Here is a 20,518-nt window from a genome sequence, read left to right as displayed (position 1 = left end):
AAAATAAAAGTCTGAAATAGATTAGAATTAAAAAATAAAATAAGGCAAATCTGTTATGATGAGTGTAATTATCAACATCACTTAAGTAATATATATATATATATATATATATATATATATATATATATATATATAATATAATGTATTTGCATATATATATATATATATATATATATATATAATATAATGTATTTGCATATATATATATATATATATATAATATAATGTATTTGCATATATATATAATATATATATATATATATATATATATATATATAATGTATAATTTAACATAATTTTTTAATGATTAACATTTAATAAATAAATTATTATACTCACTTTTGTAGAACTGTCTTCTATTATCTTAGAATTCTTATGGCATTATTTTTTAATAGTTCGTTCTAAAGTTAGTAAAATAAATTGTTTAATGTATTAACCTTGATCTCATTTTTTTGCAAAAATTCTTTGTATTTTGCGATAAAAATAAAATATAATAGCATATAATTATGTGCATATGATTTTATCTTTTTGTTATCAAGCAATTAGCAATCAATTTATTATTAGTGATATTTAATAAGTTTTTAATTATTTTATAATTATTAATAAGTGAGATTAACGCTTAGAAATTTCAGGTACAGATTGATTTTGACGAAAATCTCAGCCATAATAATTATATAGATATCCTTCCTTTGTATACATTGTACCATTAAGATATATATCAAATAATAACAAATAAACAACTATTATATTTTATTTCGCGATATTTTAACATCTGATTTTCTAGAGATATTAACATCAAATATTAATAAAAATAATCAATGTGTCTCATTTTATACATATATATACCATACTTGTAATATATGTGCACCATATTTTGTAAATTAAATCAATTTTTCATATAATCCGTCAACACTGGAATGGTCAAGTGTGCATATTCCACAACTGAAGTCCAGCACATGATTGGGGAAAAAAAGTAAAATTTGCTCTCGCGTCCAATGTATGTACAGCAAAATATTAGGTAGCAGAATATCAATCGCCTTGTCGCTTATTTTGATCCTACACAATTATATATATATATAAATATTTTTTAATACTATATTTGAAATGCAAAATATATTCTATAATTTGTGAATATAAATGTGTTCACAAACATCTCAGATAGCAAAAGTAGTCATTTTGACGGCAAAATGATGTCATAATATACTATCTAAAATGAATCTTAGAAATTATGGATTTGAGCTTGAATTGTTTTAGTTATTAGAAGTTATTTTTTTACTTACATTTTAGTTCCTAATGTATGAAATACATGATCAGATGGTAGTTTTATAGATAATGTAGGATTATATAGGATTCCCCTATCCATATCGGCTACAATCCGTGTAGTTCCCGACTCATCAGTCAAATTAATGTTGATTCCATGTATACCATTGGCTGCGGTTAACGCGAGTCTAGGTTTCTCGTCATAACATTGTCCAAGTAATATCACTTCGTTATTCTTAACGAAGGTATAATCCACGTTATATGCGGATTTTATGGAATCTGGCGTTATAACACATGTGCCTATATAAAAGATATCAAATTATTAATAATTTAATTATTATTAAGAGTTTAACTAGGCTCTGTAATATAAATATAAATTTAACATATATAAGACAGGCAATAAGAGCCAAATCGCGGATGACAGTGCGTTATCCTAAACGAAACTAAATTTTTTCGTTACCGTGTCCAAGTAAAATTTGGTGCCTTGTGCACAAGGTATTTAATTCTAACGAAAAAATTTAGTTTCGTTTAGGATAACGCACTGTCATCCGCGATTTGGCTCTTATTGCCTGTCTTATATATGTTAAATTTATATTTAATTATTATTAATTTTAAAAAATTAATAATTATTAATTTAAAAAATTTTTAACACACTAGAAAAAAATGTACATTGCTACATGCACTAAAGTTGAGCAAATTATTCTAAATTTAGAATGATCAGTGATCAAATCTATTGAGATGATTAATATATAGTTACTTACTAGAAAACATTTTAACAAGAAGCATTTCCATATACTTATGAATTCTCGTTCGTTTAAGAAAAGGCTCGATATAGTGCGAATTATATTCGATGGCAACTTTATCTCTGTTGAGTTGCAGTTCGCCAACATTTGATTCTTTTGGTAATATTGCAGTTATCGCAACTTCATCGGATTTCCTCGCATTACTGCTATTTCCCCCGATCAGATCATGGAAGGCATACATTTTCCAAACTAACTTGGACAAACTCTCTGGTAACTGTTTTTTTTTGTTACATTACAAAAATAATATCGTTACGTTATTGTAAATTTTCACAGATTTCTGTACTTATTTATTATTTATAATACTATTAATATTTAATATTAAATAAAATATTTAATAAAAATTAATATTTAATGTTATATATTAATATTATATATTTAATATTAATATATTATATATTTAATGCTATATATTTAATATTAATATATAATATTAATACTATCTGAATTTTCAGAGGTTTATATACTTCGCCTTTTTTCCTTACATTTTCATATCGCGACAAGATCGTATATCTCCGTAAGGTCGACAATTCTTTCGACGCTTCGTAACAAGATTTTGTATAAGGAATATATTTTTTCCCACTAGATTCTTTCTTACATTCGCTATAAGGCCAGTTCTCCTGTTTGCTTTCCTCCAGCTGCTTGTCACTAATTTCACCAATGAAATTTATCAATATAGAAGATCCGTTACATTTTCCTTTTGCAGAATCGGACAATCCCCAGACGATATTTAATTTAACACTATATGAGTCGCTCGGTTCATCGCTCAAGAACTCCCATTGCCATGGCACGTGTCTCTCCATCTCTACACAGATCTAAAAGCAATCAATAAATTTTAATTTCTCAGTAATATATACTGTCAACTTTGTTGATATAAAATCTTAAAATTTACTTTAAATATGGGTGCACCAGGTACGATCTTGTGCATTTTTAGTTTAATCACATCTGATAGCCAGCCAGTGTTTTCATATAACGCAACCAAGAACCATTGATGAAAAACTTGCAAAGATTGCAAGTCGTGGTGTGTTAAGGATAAAATGTGGCGATCTTCATTTTTCGCGTATTCTAATTTTATCTAATATAAAATATATATATATATATATATATATATATATATATATATATAAGTTATATAAATATATGTAAAAAATGTATATAAATAAATTTTATATATATATATATATAATTCAATATAAAAGATATATAATAAATATAATTATTAATATAAATTAAATTTTTTATTTTATTATTAATTATAATAAGTAACCTGTGATGGTGTTGATTTAACTGTCTCGATATAAGCAGCTAATCCACAGCTACCACTTGGTGGCATGTAAGTGAGGTAATCCAACAAGTGTAGTCCGAGTAAAACAAATTTCGTACTTGGCCAGGTTCTATGTAATCAAGGAAATTAACGTAATTGATTTAAAATTCATTTCACAATGTATCAGATTAAATTAAAATATTTTATTATATAAAAATTTTATTATTTATGCTAAAATTATGTCATTTTATTAATATATAGTAAATTAATATAGTAAATATAAATATAAAAATAAAAATACATAAATATATTACTTACTGATAATTACTTTGATGAGAAGACAAAATAACATTAATCAGTGCATCATTAGTTTCGTGCATCATTATTTTTTCGCAATCAAATATTTTCGCTTTTAGCCGACCACCTAATTCAGGAAGTTCAACGTTGAGAATATTCATTGTCTATAGAGAAAAAAGAAAAAAGGTGAAAAGATTATATTCATTAACACTAATACAAACACTATAATAAAATAATGTATAAACATTTGTAAATTTAAAAATTATTAAAAAATATACCAAATTCAAAAAGTGATATTTACTTGTAAATTAGAATTAGGCGATTTCACCGTATACGATACAGGACACAAACGACAAGTTCGTTCCAACTTTGATTTAACATTCGCACCTCTAATGCTTGTAACTGTTTTAACGTGTGCTGTAATTCCTGTCTTAATATGTTCTGTAATATATTAATTTTAAGATTATGAAAACGAGGAAAATAAATCAGAACACGTTTGTAAAATCTTAAATACTTTTAAAATCTAAAATATGTGAAATTTTACTGTTTAAGAAGACTTATAATGATTTACATACAAGTCATAAAAATCGCAGATTTTTAGCTTATTAAAATATATAATGGGATGTATACCTCCTAAAGTATTGTATGAAATATATGGTCGTTCTTCTAATCCAATTGTAATATTAAAAGGAAAATATCCATGTAACGACTGAAGCCTTTCAGCACTATGCCACAAATCAGCCAACGGATTGTAATTCTCTATCGCTTCGATACTGTGAACAGATGTACTAAAAAAAAAAAAAACAGATAAATTCATACATAAAGCCACATTTCACACAATAGTTTCTAGAATATTTAAAAAAAACTTAAAAAAAAGATTCAAATATATGTAATTATATAAAGTAAAATTTTGTAGATAAATATATAAAATCTATGTCCTTACCGTAAAATAACGTGATTATTTCGTGTAGGAAAATCGCGGGTAAAATTTCCTCTCATTGAAAACAAAGTCGTTGCCATCATCGCGAGTCTAACGTTGGTACCAAGATCGGTCACTTGTATCGATTCTATTTTCAATGGCACATTTATACGTTGTTGATTGATATGGAATTCCATATTATAATACAGATAATAAATATCATTCCATAAAGAAGAAAAATCTGAAAAATTACACGAATAAAATAATAGCATTTTATTATAACTGTGTTTGAGTTTTCTTAAAATTTTTCCATTTCTCACACTTCAATCCCTCAACTATCTTCGTCTCATTCCAGTAAATGCACATCACTGTTTTTTCTTGAATACGCGCAATTATTTCCAAATGCGCGGGATTTTTCCTCCGTTCATCCAATTTGAACTGTGTGAGAATATCTTTTATGTTTGCAGGATTGTCGAAGGAATTTGCCGCCAATGAGTGGAAAACGCCTTCCGCTTTGATGTATAACTTCGTTTTGTAAAAGAAAAAAAATGATAATTAAATTTATTAATATTCGCATCGCACAGATCAAGTAAACTTTCGTAATTTTGAAAAGTGTACTTACAGATAATTGGTTAATCTGCGTTCCACTGGCATAATTATTTAGAGTTATGTAAATTACTTCAGGAATATTCGTAGAAGGATTGGCTACAATAATACCCTGTAACATGGCGCCAAATCTTCTCACCGAATCTTGATAATCAATCAAATAGTTACCGGTAATAAGATACTCGTTATTAGGTTTTCGAAGGATGCGGCTGAATTGCGCCGCGATTCTGCTTCTGCAAATATATAGTAATAATTAATGATTAAAATTAGATGTAAAAATGTCTGAATAAATGCATGACATGTTAAATAGATTAATAAAAAATAAGAACGTCATACACTTGAACAATATAAATTATACTGTTTAGATATAGTACAAATAATATAATATAAATTTAAAGATATAAAAAATAATATAAATAATAATCTAAATAATAATTAAAAATCAAATATAATAATATAAATTTAAAAACACAAAATTATATAGAAATTATTTCAAACAACATTACTGCTTGTTTTTTTACTTATGATTAATAAGATTGTACATATTTACATGCGCTTGTAACAAGGATCCGTGGTATGTTCCATAGATTTTAACATTGTATAAAAATAATTGTACAAGTGCTGGTCAGGCTCATTTTGCATGTGCCAGTACAGAGATATTAATCTATTAGGTGTAGGATTGGATACAATGAGCAAAGTTAATGCAGCGATTCTTATCTCCAAATGCTCGGTTCTGTTGACCAAAATCGGCCAATACACAGGATAAATCTGAACAGAATATATTGCTACATATAATCAAACATGTCATGGTGATGAATAAGTACGTGTTTGATTCTGATACGTAAAATATACACTATTAAATTATTTAAGACTCGAATCCTGGCTCCTCGTTTCGACAATGTTGTAATTGTGACATCAGAGGAAGAATAGTTTTCGAGATATTTTAAAAGAGTGTGCTCAAGCCATCTGAAGTAGAAAATATTTCATCAAAATATATTTTCATTTGAAAATGGCATCTAAAAATTTTGAGTGTGTGCGTTCTCGCCTCTGACGTCACAATCTAACGTGGGCCGTGGTAAGGATCCAAGAATCTTAACTAAAAATCACTCACCACGTCAGGTCTCAACGGTGCTGTAGAAATAGAGGCCCAAGCTGCAAGTGCCCGAAAATGCCGCAATTCGATATTGCTACCACTAGCTATTGGCTCTAGAAACTTAACGACTTTACCAAGCTGTATATTCGCCAAGCCTTGCAGCCAGACCATCTTTTGCTCGTATCGAGTACTTTCTGCAACACGAATAGAATATAATATAGTTTTGGACAATGTGGAAACTTTGACACATGTATATTTTGTACATAAAGCGTTATTTGTATAACGATTTATATTTAATTTAGTTATATATAATTATATTTAATTTACACTTAATATCAAATTTGTATCTGATATTAATAAATATTCGATTGTTTTAGCACACTGCATATACCTGTGAATTTGTCGAGATAAAAACGCACGTACAAATCCAAAACGTCGTACGAACAAGGCTTCAAACAGGTTTTGTATATCAGCGTTCCGTATGTAAGGATCGCGGTGTTTTGAACTTCCGCGGAGATCTTGCTCGGCAACGTAAGAAGTGGTCGTAGATTGTCTAGCAATTCGGCGTCCGGTCTTCTCAAGTGAAATGGTAACCGCATGAGAAGCTGAATCGCGGATATATCGGATACCTTATTCCCCTGAATAAGGTCTAGTATGAAGAGAGCGGATTCTTTACTCCCAATGTGCGGCAGTATCTCGAGAAACATATTCCTAGAATAAAGTAACAATTTAATATTATTTAATAATTAATAATTTAAAATTTATATAATTTATTATCAAGATTTGCAATAGATAACTAATAATTTTAATAATTAATAATCAAAGTAGATACCGTAGCGTTTCCTCTTTATAGCTAGTTCCCGAAATGCGATTATAGGCTTTTTCCAAATCAACGCGATCTAACATATCGAGATAATAGATAAGTACGGATATCGTTGTATTGTGTAGATTATGGATCTCGGTATCCAAACCGGGATTTTCGAGCCTTTGACTCAAACGATCCAATAATCGACTTATCTGTAACAAAATTGATAGAGCTTTCATTGTAATTAAAGAGCAAAACAAAAAAAAAGAATAAAAAATATGTATATGTATAAACTTACAGATTTAAAAATAAAACTTTTCTCCGGAGTACTTCTGCCTTGTGTGAGATCTGCTTCAGGTAGCTCATGTTGAAGAACAGTACTTTGTAAATTATTCGTAGCTATCTTATTCGTTATATTTTTCACTGAAGATAATTCAATAGTTTGCCTATATAAAATAAAACAATGTTATTTCGTTGGCACATAGATTAAAAAGTGATAATTATAATAATTTATTTCTAAAGAGATGCCATAGTACGAGTATTAATTCAAATATAATAGTAATATCTCTTATGATGATGTAAAGATTTATTACTTTATACTTCTACTTTTTAAAATAATAAATACTAAATAATATAACTATACATTTAGGAAACATACTGAACCAAATGATAATGCGCCTCTCCCATACTTTGAAAGGGTTGTACATAGATATTCCCGACTGTGTTAACGAAAAGAACATCGTGAATGTGTCCATCGGTTTTCAATTTATATATTCTTTCGCTACCTTTCAGGACAGGATTCTAAAAGTTTTATATTATGAATATATAACATATGTACACTCGTAAACAAAGCAATACAATGGAAATATAGAAAAAAATTGTAAAACTTTGAATATTTATAACGCAACCCAGATAGCACAAGCTATTCGAAAAGAATTTATTTGTATGTCACCAGTATGTCACCAATTTTGAGTCCCTTTTCAAATACATATAGAATTCATTTGATAAAAATGAATATTTTATAAAATAAATTCTACATGTATTTGAAAAGGGACTCAAAATTGGTGACATACAAATGAATTTTTTTTTGAATAGCTTGTGCTATCTGGGAAATCATAATTATAATATCGAGATATTTCGAAAACAAAAATAAAGTTTGAAGTCTGTATTTTGAGAAAAATTTCTAATTACATGAGATAATCAGTTTTCTAATGGCGAATGATACCGTGAGAGCCTGCAAAATTGATTAATAGAAAATCCAATTTCCTGAGTTGCAGAGTAAATGTTGATGTAGCTCATGAAGGGATAAAGAGATTAAACTTTTTTCTCTTTAAAATGCTTTTGCGGAAGTTGATACGATAAATTATGATAATTAAAGTGTTTGTCACCATTATCAATTTGAACCGGTGCAAGATGTCTCGAAGAGTTCGAGAAGTTCTTGAAAGAGCGTAGAATGAGATAGAGCAAGTAGAAATAAGAGCATTGATTACACAATTGTTTAAAAAACCTTCTTTCTTCATATTGACATAACTCAGAAAAATTAAAATTATCAACTTCCGCTAAAGCGCATTTCAAAGGATAAAGTTTAAACTTGCATGCGTTTTTTATCTCATTGAAATAACGTCAATTTATCTACTTCATGCAAGTAGGAACGTGGACTTTCTATTAATCAAGTTTGCAGAATTTTACTTTGTCATCTGATAACTGAAAAACTGATCATTCTACGTAATCAACATTAAATTAAAATTTTCTCAAAATACAGATTTCAAAAGCTTAATTTTTGTTTTCTCTGAAAACATGTTGATATCATAATTATTAGTTGCCTTATAAGGTAATTTAAAGTCTCACAATTTTTTATTTTTCCATTTTTTTGACCGAATATTTTATAGAAGATATTGAAAGAAAAGAATAAAATATTTTAATATTAAGCAGATTTAATAATACCCAAAAACAAGTCGAAAAATCTTAATAAACATTTGAGTCCGCATATATATATATAAACTGATAAAAATAAGGCCAACTTATCGAGCTGAATATTCGAGATGTTCAGTCAACTACCATTTATTACATGTATAAATTATGAAACTACAGTCATTATATTAAAACTAACGCAAATTACAATCATTCTATAAACGTTTCGACCGCACGCGGTCTTCTTCAGTATAATTATTGAAATATAAATTCATACAAATTCACATAATATCGAAATTTAATTATAGTTATTCAGAATCGAGAGTTTTTGAGCAATTAACGCGTGTTCTAATCCGTCTTGTCCAACAATGTTCGCCTCAATATAATCTCTGATTTTGTTCAGATCTCGGATAGTTTCATCGTTAATATGCGAGAAATTAACCCGTTCCGTAGGCGCTGCGATTAATAAAAAATTACCGATCAACGTATGTCCAAATTATAATATATATCCCCTACAATTGGTAGTATGCTTACCTATCATCGTCCTTCTTGACAATTTTGCCACTTATTAACAGTTATTAAGGATGACACATAACAAACCAACAATACAGAAAGACAGCTCATTTTAAACTCTACTTGATCGGAGAGCGTGCGTGTTTATATATGATCTAATATCTATGTTTGACTCGTTAATGTCCTATTTGTCCTATTATTATTTATTGTTCGCTAATATATCCAAAATATCAAAATACGACTCGCTAAGTAACTCAGTATCTTTGTTTAAATTTAGTCCATTTTTTTGTTCCTTGATATGTAGCATCTCAGAAATGAGTCTTTTATAATAATTATTTTCGTTGTCCATGATCTTAACATTGTCCCAATTAAAAGTATGATGTTCATTTCTTATGTGTTCAGAAATTACTGAATGTTTCGTTGAGTCCAACCTAATATTATTTTTATGTTCTTTTATTCGCGTCTGCAATTGCCTCTTTGTTTGGCCTACATAAGATGCATTACAATTATTGCAACTGATCTTATAAACCACATTCGAATTGCATCTTATGTAGGCAAATCTTATGTAAGCATACTACCAATTGTAGGGGATATATATTATAATTTGGACATACGTTGATCGGTAATTTTTTATTAATCGCAGCGCCTACGGAACGGGTTAATTTCTCGCATATTAACGATGAAACTATCCGAGATCTGAACAAAATCAGAGATCATATCGAGGCGAACATTGTTGGACAGGACGGATTAGAACACGCGTTAATTGCTCAAAAACTCGATTCTGAATAACTATAATTAAATTTCGATATTATGTGAATTTGTATGAATTTATATTTCAATAATTATACTGAAGAAGGCCGCGTGCGGTCGAAACGTTTATAGAATGATTGTAATTTGCGTTAGTTTTAATATAATGACTGTAGTTTCATAATTTATACATGTAATAAATGGTAGTTGACTGAACATCTCGAATATTCAGCTCGATAAGTTGGCCTTATTTTTATCACTTTGTTTTCAATATACGAGCGACAATTTGTATTAATTTATATATAAACTGTTTTTGATATATTTTTATTTTTTATATATTTATTTTTATAATTTTTATTTTTTGTTTTAAATTATTTTATTTATTCATGTAAATGCAGATAAATTAAATTACATTATATAAAATATTGCAAATATCTTAAAAAATGGTATTTATCTATATTCATTAAGACAAATTTATTTTGAAGCATACTAAATCCCCTTAAATTATTTGACCTTTTTTCAACATTCTATATATACTATATACTATAATATAATTTAATAAACTCTTTACTTACGTCAAATCAAATATATAAATGGAATATTTCAATATAGTAGCATACCTGATCTTCATCAGTACACTGTATTTTAGGAACATTGGACCAACTATAAGACGGATGTCCAGTACACATCCGAGGATCGAACGATTTCCTAATCAAACGCTGAGTAACTCCTTCCGGACTTACAACATAATCGATATTACACCTTCCATAATGGTTAATCTGCAAATTATATTTTTGTTAAACACATATATATTAATATTATATTCTCGTGCACGTGTATGTTATGAATAATTAATTAATGTTCACAGTCATTATACAATATACGTCTGTATGCACGTTTTTATTCAAACGCTAAAGACTTACCTCACTAGAATGAAACGCAACTTCCTTCTCCAAATTAAGAAGATCCAATTGTAAAATTCCAACTATACTACGTTTTATATTCGTCGCCCATATCTCTTCCGTTTCGACGCTAAAGTTCTCGATAAGTCCTTTGTTGTACGATACTCGGAAAGGCTTCAAAAGTTCTGCAGCATTATCGTGAATATCAATATTTTCGCTCAGCTCGTTTGCATTCCCATTCCACATTCTCATCTTCAACGATTGCAGCTAATAAGAAAAAAATATTTGGGATATATTACATCAAATTACATACACATATGATAAAATAATTAAAAACCATATATATATATATATATATATATATATATATATGTACATTTATATATGTGTGTATAAATATTGTACATTATTATTATATAAAAATCTATTATATATAATATACAATAAATATAATATATATTATATATTTATTATATATTATATATTATTACATATTATATATTAATCATTTTTAATAACAGCAAATATGACTTGTCAAGATATTCACTGTCTTCGTTAGCGTTTAAATCAGTTTTTTGTTAATTTATATATATGGCTTCTGAGATTAGCCTCTTAAAATAATTAGTTTCAAAGTCTAATATTTTAACTTTAACACTATCCTAGTCTATTTAGTATTGTGTAAAAAATGGTTTAAACGCCAACGAAAACAGTGAATATCTTAATAAGTTATATTTGCCGTTATTAAAAATGATAAATAATAAATCATAATTTGTTTGTTTTGTCGCTTGAACATGACCTACACTCTACACGATGTATTGTATGACCCACACACACACATATTTAACTTATAATGGATAAAAGCTATCAGAATTAACAGTTCCTCTTTATTATCTACATCAAAACAAAGGATCAAAACTGTAATAAATAAGTTTAAATATATAGAGGAACACACATAAAATACATTTTAAATCATGGACATCAAACGGAAGAAGGAATTTCCAATGGAACTACCAGGTACTACCACAGGTACTACTTAATTACCACGACTCTTTAGTGATAAATACTTACACATCTCAAAAATTTTTAAACAGAACACTATATATTTGAATTTGAAGAGAAAGCGACTGAAGAGACACAAGTTAGTGTCGAAACGTCTCACGTAATTTAATTAATATGTCAATCTGATGTTGTAATTCGCGATATTAATTGTAACAGCTTTGTAACAAAGTTATTTTATATTACTTTGCTCGTTAAGGCCTTTAAATAAATCTTAATATAATAATATAGTTCTTGTAAGTGGAAAAAAATAAGTGTAGACAAAATTATATGTTAAAATTTTGTTCTACCTGTATTGTGACAAAGTCATCTTCCGCCTGTATCACGAGCTCGCCGTTGAGGTTCCACGAGGAAGCTGCATTGTAGGGCACCAACACTCCAGTACTCGACGTTGCGTTGTAAGAATATGTATATTCTTTACCGGATCTAAATAAACTCTGCGCGACATTTCCATTGCTTAAAAATAGGAGTATGAATAGCGTTCTTCCTATTCCTTGCTCTAGTCTTGATATAAAATTAGGATCTGAAAAACAAGACTTTCTTCTTCACATTTCATCTTCACTCTTGCACATCTATTTAAAAAAATCACACTTCTTGTTCTTCGCTAAAGAACGCACGCTATCACAAAAATTAATTAACAACAATATAAATTAACATATGGAGAAGAATGCGTAGATTATTATGACATTTTTCTATATTAATACATTATTAAAATTTTAACAAGTATATTTCGCTTGCAATGATATATTAGATTTCGATCATTTCTTGTTGTTTTTAAAGAAAACACTGTAATATATAAATATACAAAATTAATATATAAAAAATAATATAAACGTATACCCGTGAATCGCATGATGCAGTTGATCGTAGTCGTTCAAAAGTAAACTGACTTCATGCAAGTTAAAGATTGACCCTTACCAGTTCTTATCATTGTGACCTACGAATACACACGTTTATTCGCGTGTATGTAAATATAAACCACACTGCCATATATTATCTCCAATCATATTGGATATGTGTCTCGCATGAATATTATATATTATCGTATTATATATTATGGTCTTTTTTTCTTTCTCCCGTACAACACAAAAAAACATAGAAAATATATATCTACATCTTATTTACATATAATATTTTATTTATATAGATTACTTTGCGCAGAAGTAATTTATATTTTATATAATTAATTCAAGTAACATAAAAGTTCAAAATATGTCCAAAAAGTAAAATATTTTTCTGAGACTATAGAAATATTTAGCAACTTCTTTCTTCTTTATTTTATATTCAGAAAAAAATGAAATGTGCGCGTTTAAGTGTGATTAATTCGTTCAAATAATATATCATTTTTATATACATATATTATGAAATTGATTAAATTATAGCTTTTAGAATTAAAGTATTTGTTCTATAAAGAATTTTATAATAAAAATATATGTTTTAACCAGTTACATGATAAAAATATATGCATACACAAATGTATGCAGATATTTATTGTTATTTTTATAATATTAATATATATTAATTTTATTAATATGCAAGCATCCACAGTTCTTTTAATTTATTCTAATTATGATGAATGCGAGATAATTTCTTAAAGGTAACACTTTAATCCTTAAATACTATTTACAAATTTATTTTCCACTTATCTCTTATGTACAATCATACTTGGGAAATGTGTATCATGTCATTAAATTATCTCTCATTTAGTTTATTACTATACAAAATTGCTCCTCATATATTATACATTTGAAAATGTACTTCAATGCATCATGTGTACAAGATTTTGCTTGTATTATATGTATAAAACTATTAACAAGCATATTATTAATGGTCTAAAGCAAGAAATTCGACAAAACATTACCGACACATATATAATATAATTAAAGTATTATGATGGCTTAATTATTTTCAAGATGGACTTGGCGTATTCCCAGGCTTCACTGCAACAATGCGAACCTTGCTTTAGACGCTATATTCTAGGCGATTCGTAACACGAAAAACTACGTCGTCAATCGCAGAAAAATATTATTAATAAATACTTACTTATGTGCAGGATTTGCTTGATCCAACTGTTCGCTAAGCTGTTGAATAAGGGCGGCAAACATTCGGAGATGTTCTATAGTTTCCCCTTGTAACCACGCTCTTGGTAGAGTATTCATAATCTATATTCATTGATAAATTTTATTCATTAGAATTGACATATAAAGTATTAATATGTAAGAACTATCGTTTAACATAAAATAATTCGTAATTTTATATATATTTAATTTATTTTAAATATATATACATATGTTAAACATATTACCATGTTTGCTTTAAATAAAGCATCAGTTGGACAAGAAACTCGTAATCCGGCCAAAAGATAACGATTCAAAAGTGAACCTAACGCCAAGTTTTTTAACTGCATATCTCCAAGAAGACCTTGCCAACTTAGTAAATTGCGCAGTAACTTGACAGCCATTGCAAATTGTCTTTGGAAAAATTGATGTTTTGTATCCAAAACTCTAGAATAGCAATTTGTGTGAGTTAGTAAAAAGATATAATTATGAAAAATATTAACAATAACTTAATACATATATATATAATATACTGACTGTTTTGGAAAAATTGGTATAAAAACATCGTTCTCAACAGCAGCCTTAATTTTATCTAAAATAGCATTAAATAGAATTTCCAATTGTTTGCTAGTATCATTTAAATTCGGATATTCCTTGATGAAACGATTTATAGCTCCTACAAGACGTAACGTTTGAGATGTTGACATTGGATCCCATATTTTTTCAATAATAGCTAAAAATTATAAAATATTAATTATATAAAAATAGAATTATTTTATTCTTAACGCATGCGATTTCATAAATAGTAGCATTATAAAAAGAATAATTCTTACATGTCAGTTTTGGTATTACAATCTTTTCAATTGCAGACGGTATTAATCTAACATCCGGATCTCGTTTCAGTGAATCCTCTGTCTCTGTACTATCTAAAGCGTATAGAAGTAATGTATTGTACCATTTGGTCCTCTCTACATCAGCGCTTTCCTACGAGAACAATAAAAAAAAATTTATTAGAAACATCAATAATGTTACTTTCTGTCGAGTAAAATAAATAAATTACCATGATTGGATTCCAAGTAACTAATTGTAATCTGATGATTGGTGAAATAATCTTGGGTAAGCATAACGACACATAAGCTTCTGTGTAGGCATCTATGTCAGTCTCTCTCCACGATTCGAATTTTGAAAGTATACCACGTACTGTACAATATTCCTCCATGACATCAGAAAGTATATTTTTACAATCGTTATCAATTTCATCTGAAATAAAGTGAAAAAAGTTATAATATAAGAATGTTAAAAACGTAAATAAAATAACTTTAACAGAAGAGTCCCACAACTTTGTAAAACCTATTACTAAATCTACCTTTTGTTTGTTTAAATGCAAGATTTTGTTGCTCAGTAACTTCATCGTCACTGGACATGCCGTCGATATGTTTTGGCATATTTGAAGCTAATTCTCTCGCTCTTCTGCGACGGGCTCTTCTACCTTCTCTCTCTGTAGCTCGTCGTACATGAGCTTCTACTTCCGGTCCTCTTCTCATGGCTTGGCCTCCTATAAATAAAAAAAAATTGTAGAATTTTTGTGTAAAATTTTTTGAAAATGAAAAGTTGACTTAAGACTCCTGAGTCCTCGCCGCGACCATGTCAGATTGTGACGTCAGAGGCGAGAAAGCATACGCTAAAAATTCTTATTTATTTCTCATTTATTTTCTCGCTTCTGACGTCATAATTCTAACATGATCGGCGAAAAGCCAAGAGTCTTAAATCGAATATAATAATAAAAGAAAGAATTAATAAATAATTGTATCAAGTTCTATCAATTGTATGTATATTGATTAGTAGAAAAATGTTTACTTACTTGCTGCAGTTATTTCTTCCGCCTGATCCCTAGTGTCCTGTCGTCTCCGTTCCATCAATTCGGTCGAGCGTTCACCGTACAAATCTAACCAGTGTTGCTCCAATTCAATAACCAAAGGAAGCTAACAAAAGAATTATGTGTTTAAGTAAATTCACAATGTGAATATATTCCATTTAATGATTTCGTAAAAATGAATAAATTTGAAAAATATTAACTCTTTTTATTTTTCTTAATCAGCAATTTTATAAATTATTTAAAAACCTCGTTCATTATTGTTTATGTATTGTTTACACATTACAATGACAAAAATTATGATAGATATTCATTTATTTACCACAATTAAATTAATTTATATTAATTGTTCTTATAGTAAATTTTATCTTTGTGTGAAAAAATATAATAATACAGAGAAGATAATGACCCCCGGCAATAGAAATATATTACATACATGCATAGCTCCTTTAATTTAGCGCCACTAATAAAGTTACGTGAGAAAATTGAATCACTCCATTATTTTATTCATGCTAAAATGTTCGCGAGACAAATTATGAAAAATTATACCAACTCATTTTTATTTTGACTTCATCTAAATTCAATTCAAAGTAAAATGATAATACACGCACGATATAACATTTACGCAATCTATTTTCGAGAATTAATGATCTGCAATTATTAGAGCAAGTCGAAAGAACAATTAAACAAGTATTGTGTTTCAAGTAATATACTTTGAACCTTTTAAATTGTTGTAGCCAAATTATAATATCAGATAAGCAAGATTATAAATTTTTCCTATACTTTATGTAATTTATGATGGTATAATAAATACATATTGTGTGTTATAGTAAGCATGTTGAAAGCATGATAATTTTTCCATTATTATGTCAAATCAAATATGATTTGGCCAATTCTTTTATAAATATAAGGTAGTTTTATAGCGAGATTTTAATAAACTGAGACAATGAAATTTTAAATTAAATTAATTAAGATTGCTGATACTTTACTGGAGCTGGAGAATCTCTGCCAGCCGCACATACTGTACGATAAACCCCAGTGCACATAAATCAAACGTGACAGCGTATCAACCCACCTTCTCATCAAGACACTCTACCAAGTCAGTGACATACCCACGCAACTCTTGGTAATATCTGAAGCGTTGTGCGTAATGCGGTGTACGAATTTCGCCCTCGTCCAATTCTTTCACAGTTTGTTGTAATTCTTCTTCTAAACGTTCCTGATTTTGCTGATGTTGTCTATGCACCTCTTTTAAATTGTCCAACCTTTAAGAATAGTGTGCTTTCTAAATATACTGATTTTATAAATTTTAACTTTCTCTTTTTTATACATAAATCCTAAAATACATCTATATACAATTATATAATATTAATCTTATAAAAAATATATAAAACCTTGCGCGCATCCTGTTCACAACTTCTTGTGGTGTAAGAGGTACGATCTTTGTCGGATCTGGTGGTTGAATGGACGGAGGTGGTGGCGGTGCGGGCATTAATACCATTTCCAAAGATACACCAGATCCTATCATCTGATTAACATTCATACCCATCGTATATTGTTGTTGTAACATAGAATCCTGCTGTGCCGCTGCAATCTGCAGATCGTAACAAATTTGTATAAATTTTGTATACATTTTTTTTAATATTAAATCTCGGCGCATTTTGTACTAAATTGTGCTTTTACCTGAGCACCGGTTACACCCTTTCGTATCTGTTGAGCTTCCCACTCTTCTTCTTCATTTTCGTGCTCACTTTCATTATCTGAAACTAAATTAAAACGCGTTCCATAAATTCTATTATCTATTATCTGAGAGACGATTGCTTAGATAAATATTATAACTAAAGACTCACATTTTACTGAAACTTGAGAAGCAAGGAATGCTTCTCTTCTCTTTTCTTTATCACGTGCTTCTGTATTGACAGTCATATCAAGTCGGTCTTGAGAATCGTCATCGTCACTTCGATCGTGATCTTCCTCTCGTATTAATCTGGACTTGCCCTTGTCATCGCTGCAGATATGAATTTGTTACAAATGATATTAATAAATATATCACTAATATAATGCAAGTATATATTAATTTTCCATTTATATTTAATTCCATTTATATTTGAATAATTTTTAATAATTTTAACAAGAAAATATACCTCTGTTCTTCAATAGGAATGTAATCAGTTCCCAATTCTCTTGCTTTCTGTCTACGCTTTCTTGCTGCATGGATCATAGCTGCATCAGGTATACATCCACCTAAATAATATTACAGCAGTTACAATGTTATCATAGAAGAAATATAGAAATACCTTACTATATCAAAATAATAATTGTCAATAATTTTATGACGTTTGATTTTTTATAATACCATTTAGTTTTAATATCTGAAAACAAAATGTAAAGCAAAATGCTTGTTTTTCTATTTCAGCCTCATCTAAAAGATATGGATTGTTAAATATGCATGTAACAATAAAATGTTCCATTTAATTTAAATGCTAGAAATGGACATAAAAATATTTATATTTAGAAGACTGTAACTTATATAAATGATAAAAAATTACATACTTTCAAGTAGTATTTTAACAGTTTCAGCTTTATCTGTATTTTTCCGAAATTTGTGACTGCAAGACTCATCTTCCTCTTCATCCGATGTATAGTCATCCTTTCCTGCTGCCAATGCAGCACGACCGTTCAAAATCAGGGGTCCTGTGTTTTTTATTTTAACCTAGCAATAAAAATTATTCATCACTTAGTAAAGATGCACAATGCCACATAAGGGATAAAATTCACAAAATTTATCAAAATATATCACACGTTAGATATTTTCTATGAAAAGAGAAGAGATTTGCAAAATACAATTTTAATATAGATTATTCCGAAATTAATGTAAGTGTATTTTCATTAACATTGCAAAATAACATAATTTAAGATAGAATAATATTCACATCAAGAATTATGTTAATTTATAATAAAAATCAGCTTACTGCAAGATGAGATTGTGAACATATCGACACTCAAGATAGATAATAAAGAATCAAGATCAGATAATTCAAGGAGCACTTGGAACAAAATCTTTATAACATGAATATGTTTTCTTTTTTGCTAATATATAATCGATAAGACAGAAAAACATTGTAGAGAGTAATATAATATTTCAAGTGATCAAAATGAACAAATATATGTATTTATCTAAATTTAACAATTTAAAAAAAAAGATTACTTAAATCTGCGAGTAATATGCTTTCAATATAGGTGTTAATTTATAAACACAAAACACATTGTGTGAAAAATGACATTTAAATTATAAATGTGTCTTCTCGCTGTACTCCCACAGTTGTTCCAAATCTTGAAACATTAGTCAATATATTAGGAAGAGAGATGTAAAAAACACCTTCTATATATTAAATGATAAGTTACTTAAATTGAAGAAATGCTAATAATAATAAAACATCATAGAGATAGCTTACTACTAGATCATCTGTCTTTATCTCTAAATCTTTTTCCTGCTTAATGGATTTATTCGCTTGCTCAGTGTCCGCTTGCATTTTCTCTTCACCTTTCTTTTTCCTCCTCTCGTGATCTAGCTGTTTCGCTAGCTTTTTGCTCCTCGACGATTTCTTCACTATAAAAACTTCTCCATCGTCCCCTGCAATTTATTTCAATTTTCAATGTTTTATCAAAATGTGTTTATTGTACAATATTTGATAATAGATTTGACAGCATCTACTAGCTCTATATATATATTATCATAGTATCGTCTCTGTCCCTGTTACAAAGACGCTCCTGCAAAATTTTTCTCCACATATAAGATATATAATTTTTTTCAAAGCAGAAACAGATCATATGTACAATAATTATATACTACAATTATGTATTATAATGTACAATATAATTATATATTATATATACCTTGTTCCAGCTCCTCTCCGAAACTGAGGAGCGTCTGCTTTGGCTTATCCTTCTTCTTCGTCTTAACTTTGACAGGCTGCGCGTCCTCCACATCCATTCTGTTCTCATTATCTTCATCCTCATCGTTGAAAGGACGTCGGCGTATATTTCGCTTCGGCTTGTTGAATAATGACATTGTATCGTTAAAAACCGCGTTGACACGTTCTCGCTTCCCAAATCGTCATCCAACACCGCTCGTACACTCGTGCAGTTAAGAACGCCGGAGAAAAGTCGGAATGTATCTCATCACGTCGTCGAAGAAATCGGAATAAATCGGGATCGACTCTTCCCGTTTATATATACGTATATCCGACGAACGTTTGCGCGCAACTTGACAAGACAAACTGAAAATTCACGCAAACCGTGGGCAGCTGACGAGGCTGGACGGAACGAACGTTTCGATCACGAAATACGAAGTTCGAAACAAGAAGGTCGCACGATTCTTCTAAAGCAAAAATGGCCGCAGCCAATCGGATCGA

General features: G+C 28.9%; 2 protein-coding genes and 1 long non-coding RNA gene across 4 annotated transcripts; 1 reads left to right on the top strand and 2 right to left on the bottom strand.

The window, feature by feature from the left end:
* Positions 1-327: 327 nt before the first annotated feature.
* Positions 328-13,201, bottom strand: LOC114936229 (uncharacterized). Of its 2 annotated transcripts, XM_085485925.1 has the most exons (23): positions 13,014-13,201; positions 12,464-12,696; positions 11,139-11,384; positions 10,836-10,994; positions 7,703-7,845; positions 7,343-7,490; positions 7,072-7,256; positions 6,631-6,950; positions 6,258-6,433; positions 5,697-5,914; positions 5,163-5,379; positions 4,861-5,065; positions 4,565-4,781; positions 4,252-4,409; positions 3,923-4,062; positions 3,643-3,785; positions 3,328-3,454; positions 2,953-3,135; positions 2,546-2,875; positions 2,022-2,277; positions 1,281-1,560; positions 852-1,056; positions 328-401 (listed from the first exon to the last, which is right to left on the bottom strand). In XM_085485925.1, the coding sequence occupies exons 1-22, from the start codon at positions 13,024-13,026 to the stop codon at positions 882-884; spliced, it is 4,272 nt and encodes a 1,423-aa protein (XP_085342051.1). In that variant the 5' UTR covers positions 13,027-13,201; the 3' UTR covers positions 328-401; positions 852-881. The 2 variants fall into 2 exon arrangements, with proteins under 2 accessions (XP_085342051.1, XP_029165191.1); XM_029309358.2 differs by lacking the exon at positions 328-401 and having other exon boundaries at positions 734-1,056; positions 13,014-13,196.
* Positions 11,919-12,787, top strand: LOC146721890 (uncharacterized). The gene is made up of 2 exons (XR_014925449.1): positions 11,919-12,131; positions 12,209-12,787. It is a non-coding gene; the product is annotated as an uncharacterized LOC146721890 (long non-coding RNA).
* Positions 13,202-13,865: 664 nt separating the features above from the next.
* On the bottom strand, positions 13,866-20,443 carry LOC114936238 (PAX3- and PAX7-binding protein 1). The gene is made up of 16 exons (XM_029309367.2): positions 20,001-20,443; positions 19,559-19,737; positions 18,657-18,816; positions 18,248-18,347; positions 17,954-18,111; positions 17,787-17,869; positions 17,498-17,697; positions 17,179-17,368; positions 16,092-16,212; positions 15,597-15,785; positions 15,291-15,490; positions 15,064-15,214; positions 14,768-14,963; positions 14,479-14,677; positions 14,217-14,335; positions 13,866-14,113 (listed from the first exon to the last, which is right to left on the bottom strand). The coding sequence occupies exons 1-16, from the start codon at positions 20,173-20,175 to the stop codon at positions 14,062-14,064; spliced, it is 2,472 nt and encodes an 823-aa protein (XP_029165200.1). The 5' UTR covers positions 20,176-20,443; the 3' UTR covers positions 13,866-14,061.
* Positions 20,444-20,518: the final 75 nt, after the last annotated feature.

This window comes from Nylanderia fulva, unplaced genomic scaffold, assembly GCF_048542155.1.
Source record: "Nylanderia fulva isolate GAGA-0341 unplaced genomic scaffold, ASM4854215v1 Scaffold4, whole genome shotgun sequence".
In the NCBI taxonomy this organism is placed as follows: Eukaryota; Metazoa; Arthropoda; class Insecta; order Hymenoptera; family Formicidae; genus Nylanderia; species Nylanderia fulva.
This window is presented reverse-complemented; position numbering and strand designations above follow the sequence as displayed.

Excerpts from the sequence above, each read along its gene's own strand:
- LOC114936238 (XM_029309367.2), bottom strand. The coding sequence starts at position 20,175 with ATGTCATTATTCAACAAGCCGAAGCGAAATATACGCCGACGTCCTTTC. Across the intron at positions 18,817-19,558 it reads TAAAGACAGATGATCTAGTA|GTTAAAATAAAAAACACAGG; the intron begins GTAAGCTATCTC and ends TTTTATTGCTAG. Across the intron at positions 18,112-18,247 it reads ATTCCTATTGAAGAACAGAG|CGATGACAAGGGCAAGTCCA; the intron begins GTATATTTTCTT and ends TCATATCTGCAG.
- LOC114936229 (XM_085485925.1), bottom strand. Across the intron at positions 2,876-2,952 it reads CTGGTGCACCCATATTTAAA|ATCTGTGTAGAGATGGAGAG; the intron begins GTAAATTTTAAG and ends GATTGCTTTTAG. Across the intron at positions 1,561-2,021 it reads TCTTGTTAAAATGTTTTCTA|GCACATGTGTTATAACGCCA; the intron begins GTAAGTAACTAT and ends TCTTTTATATAG.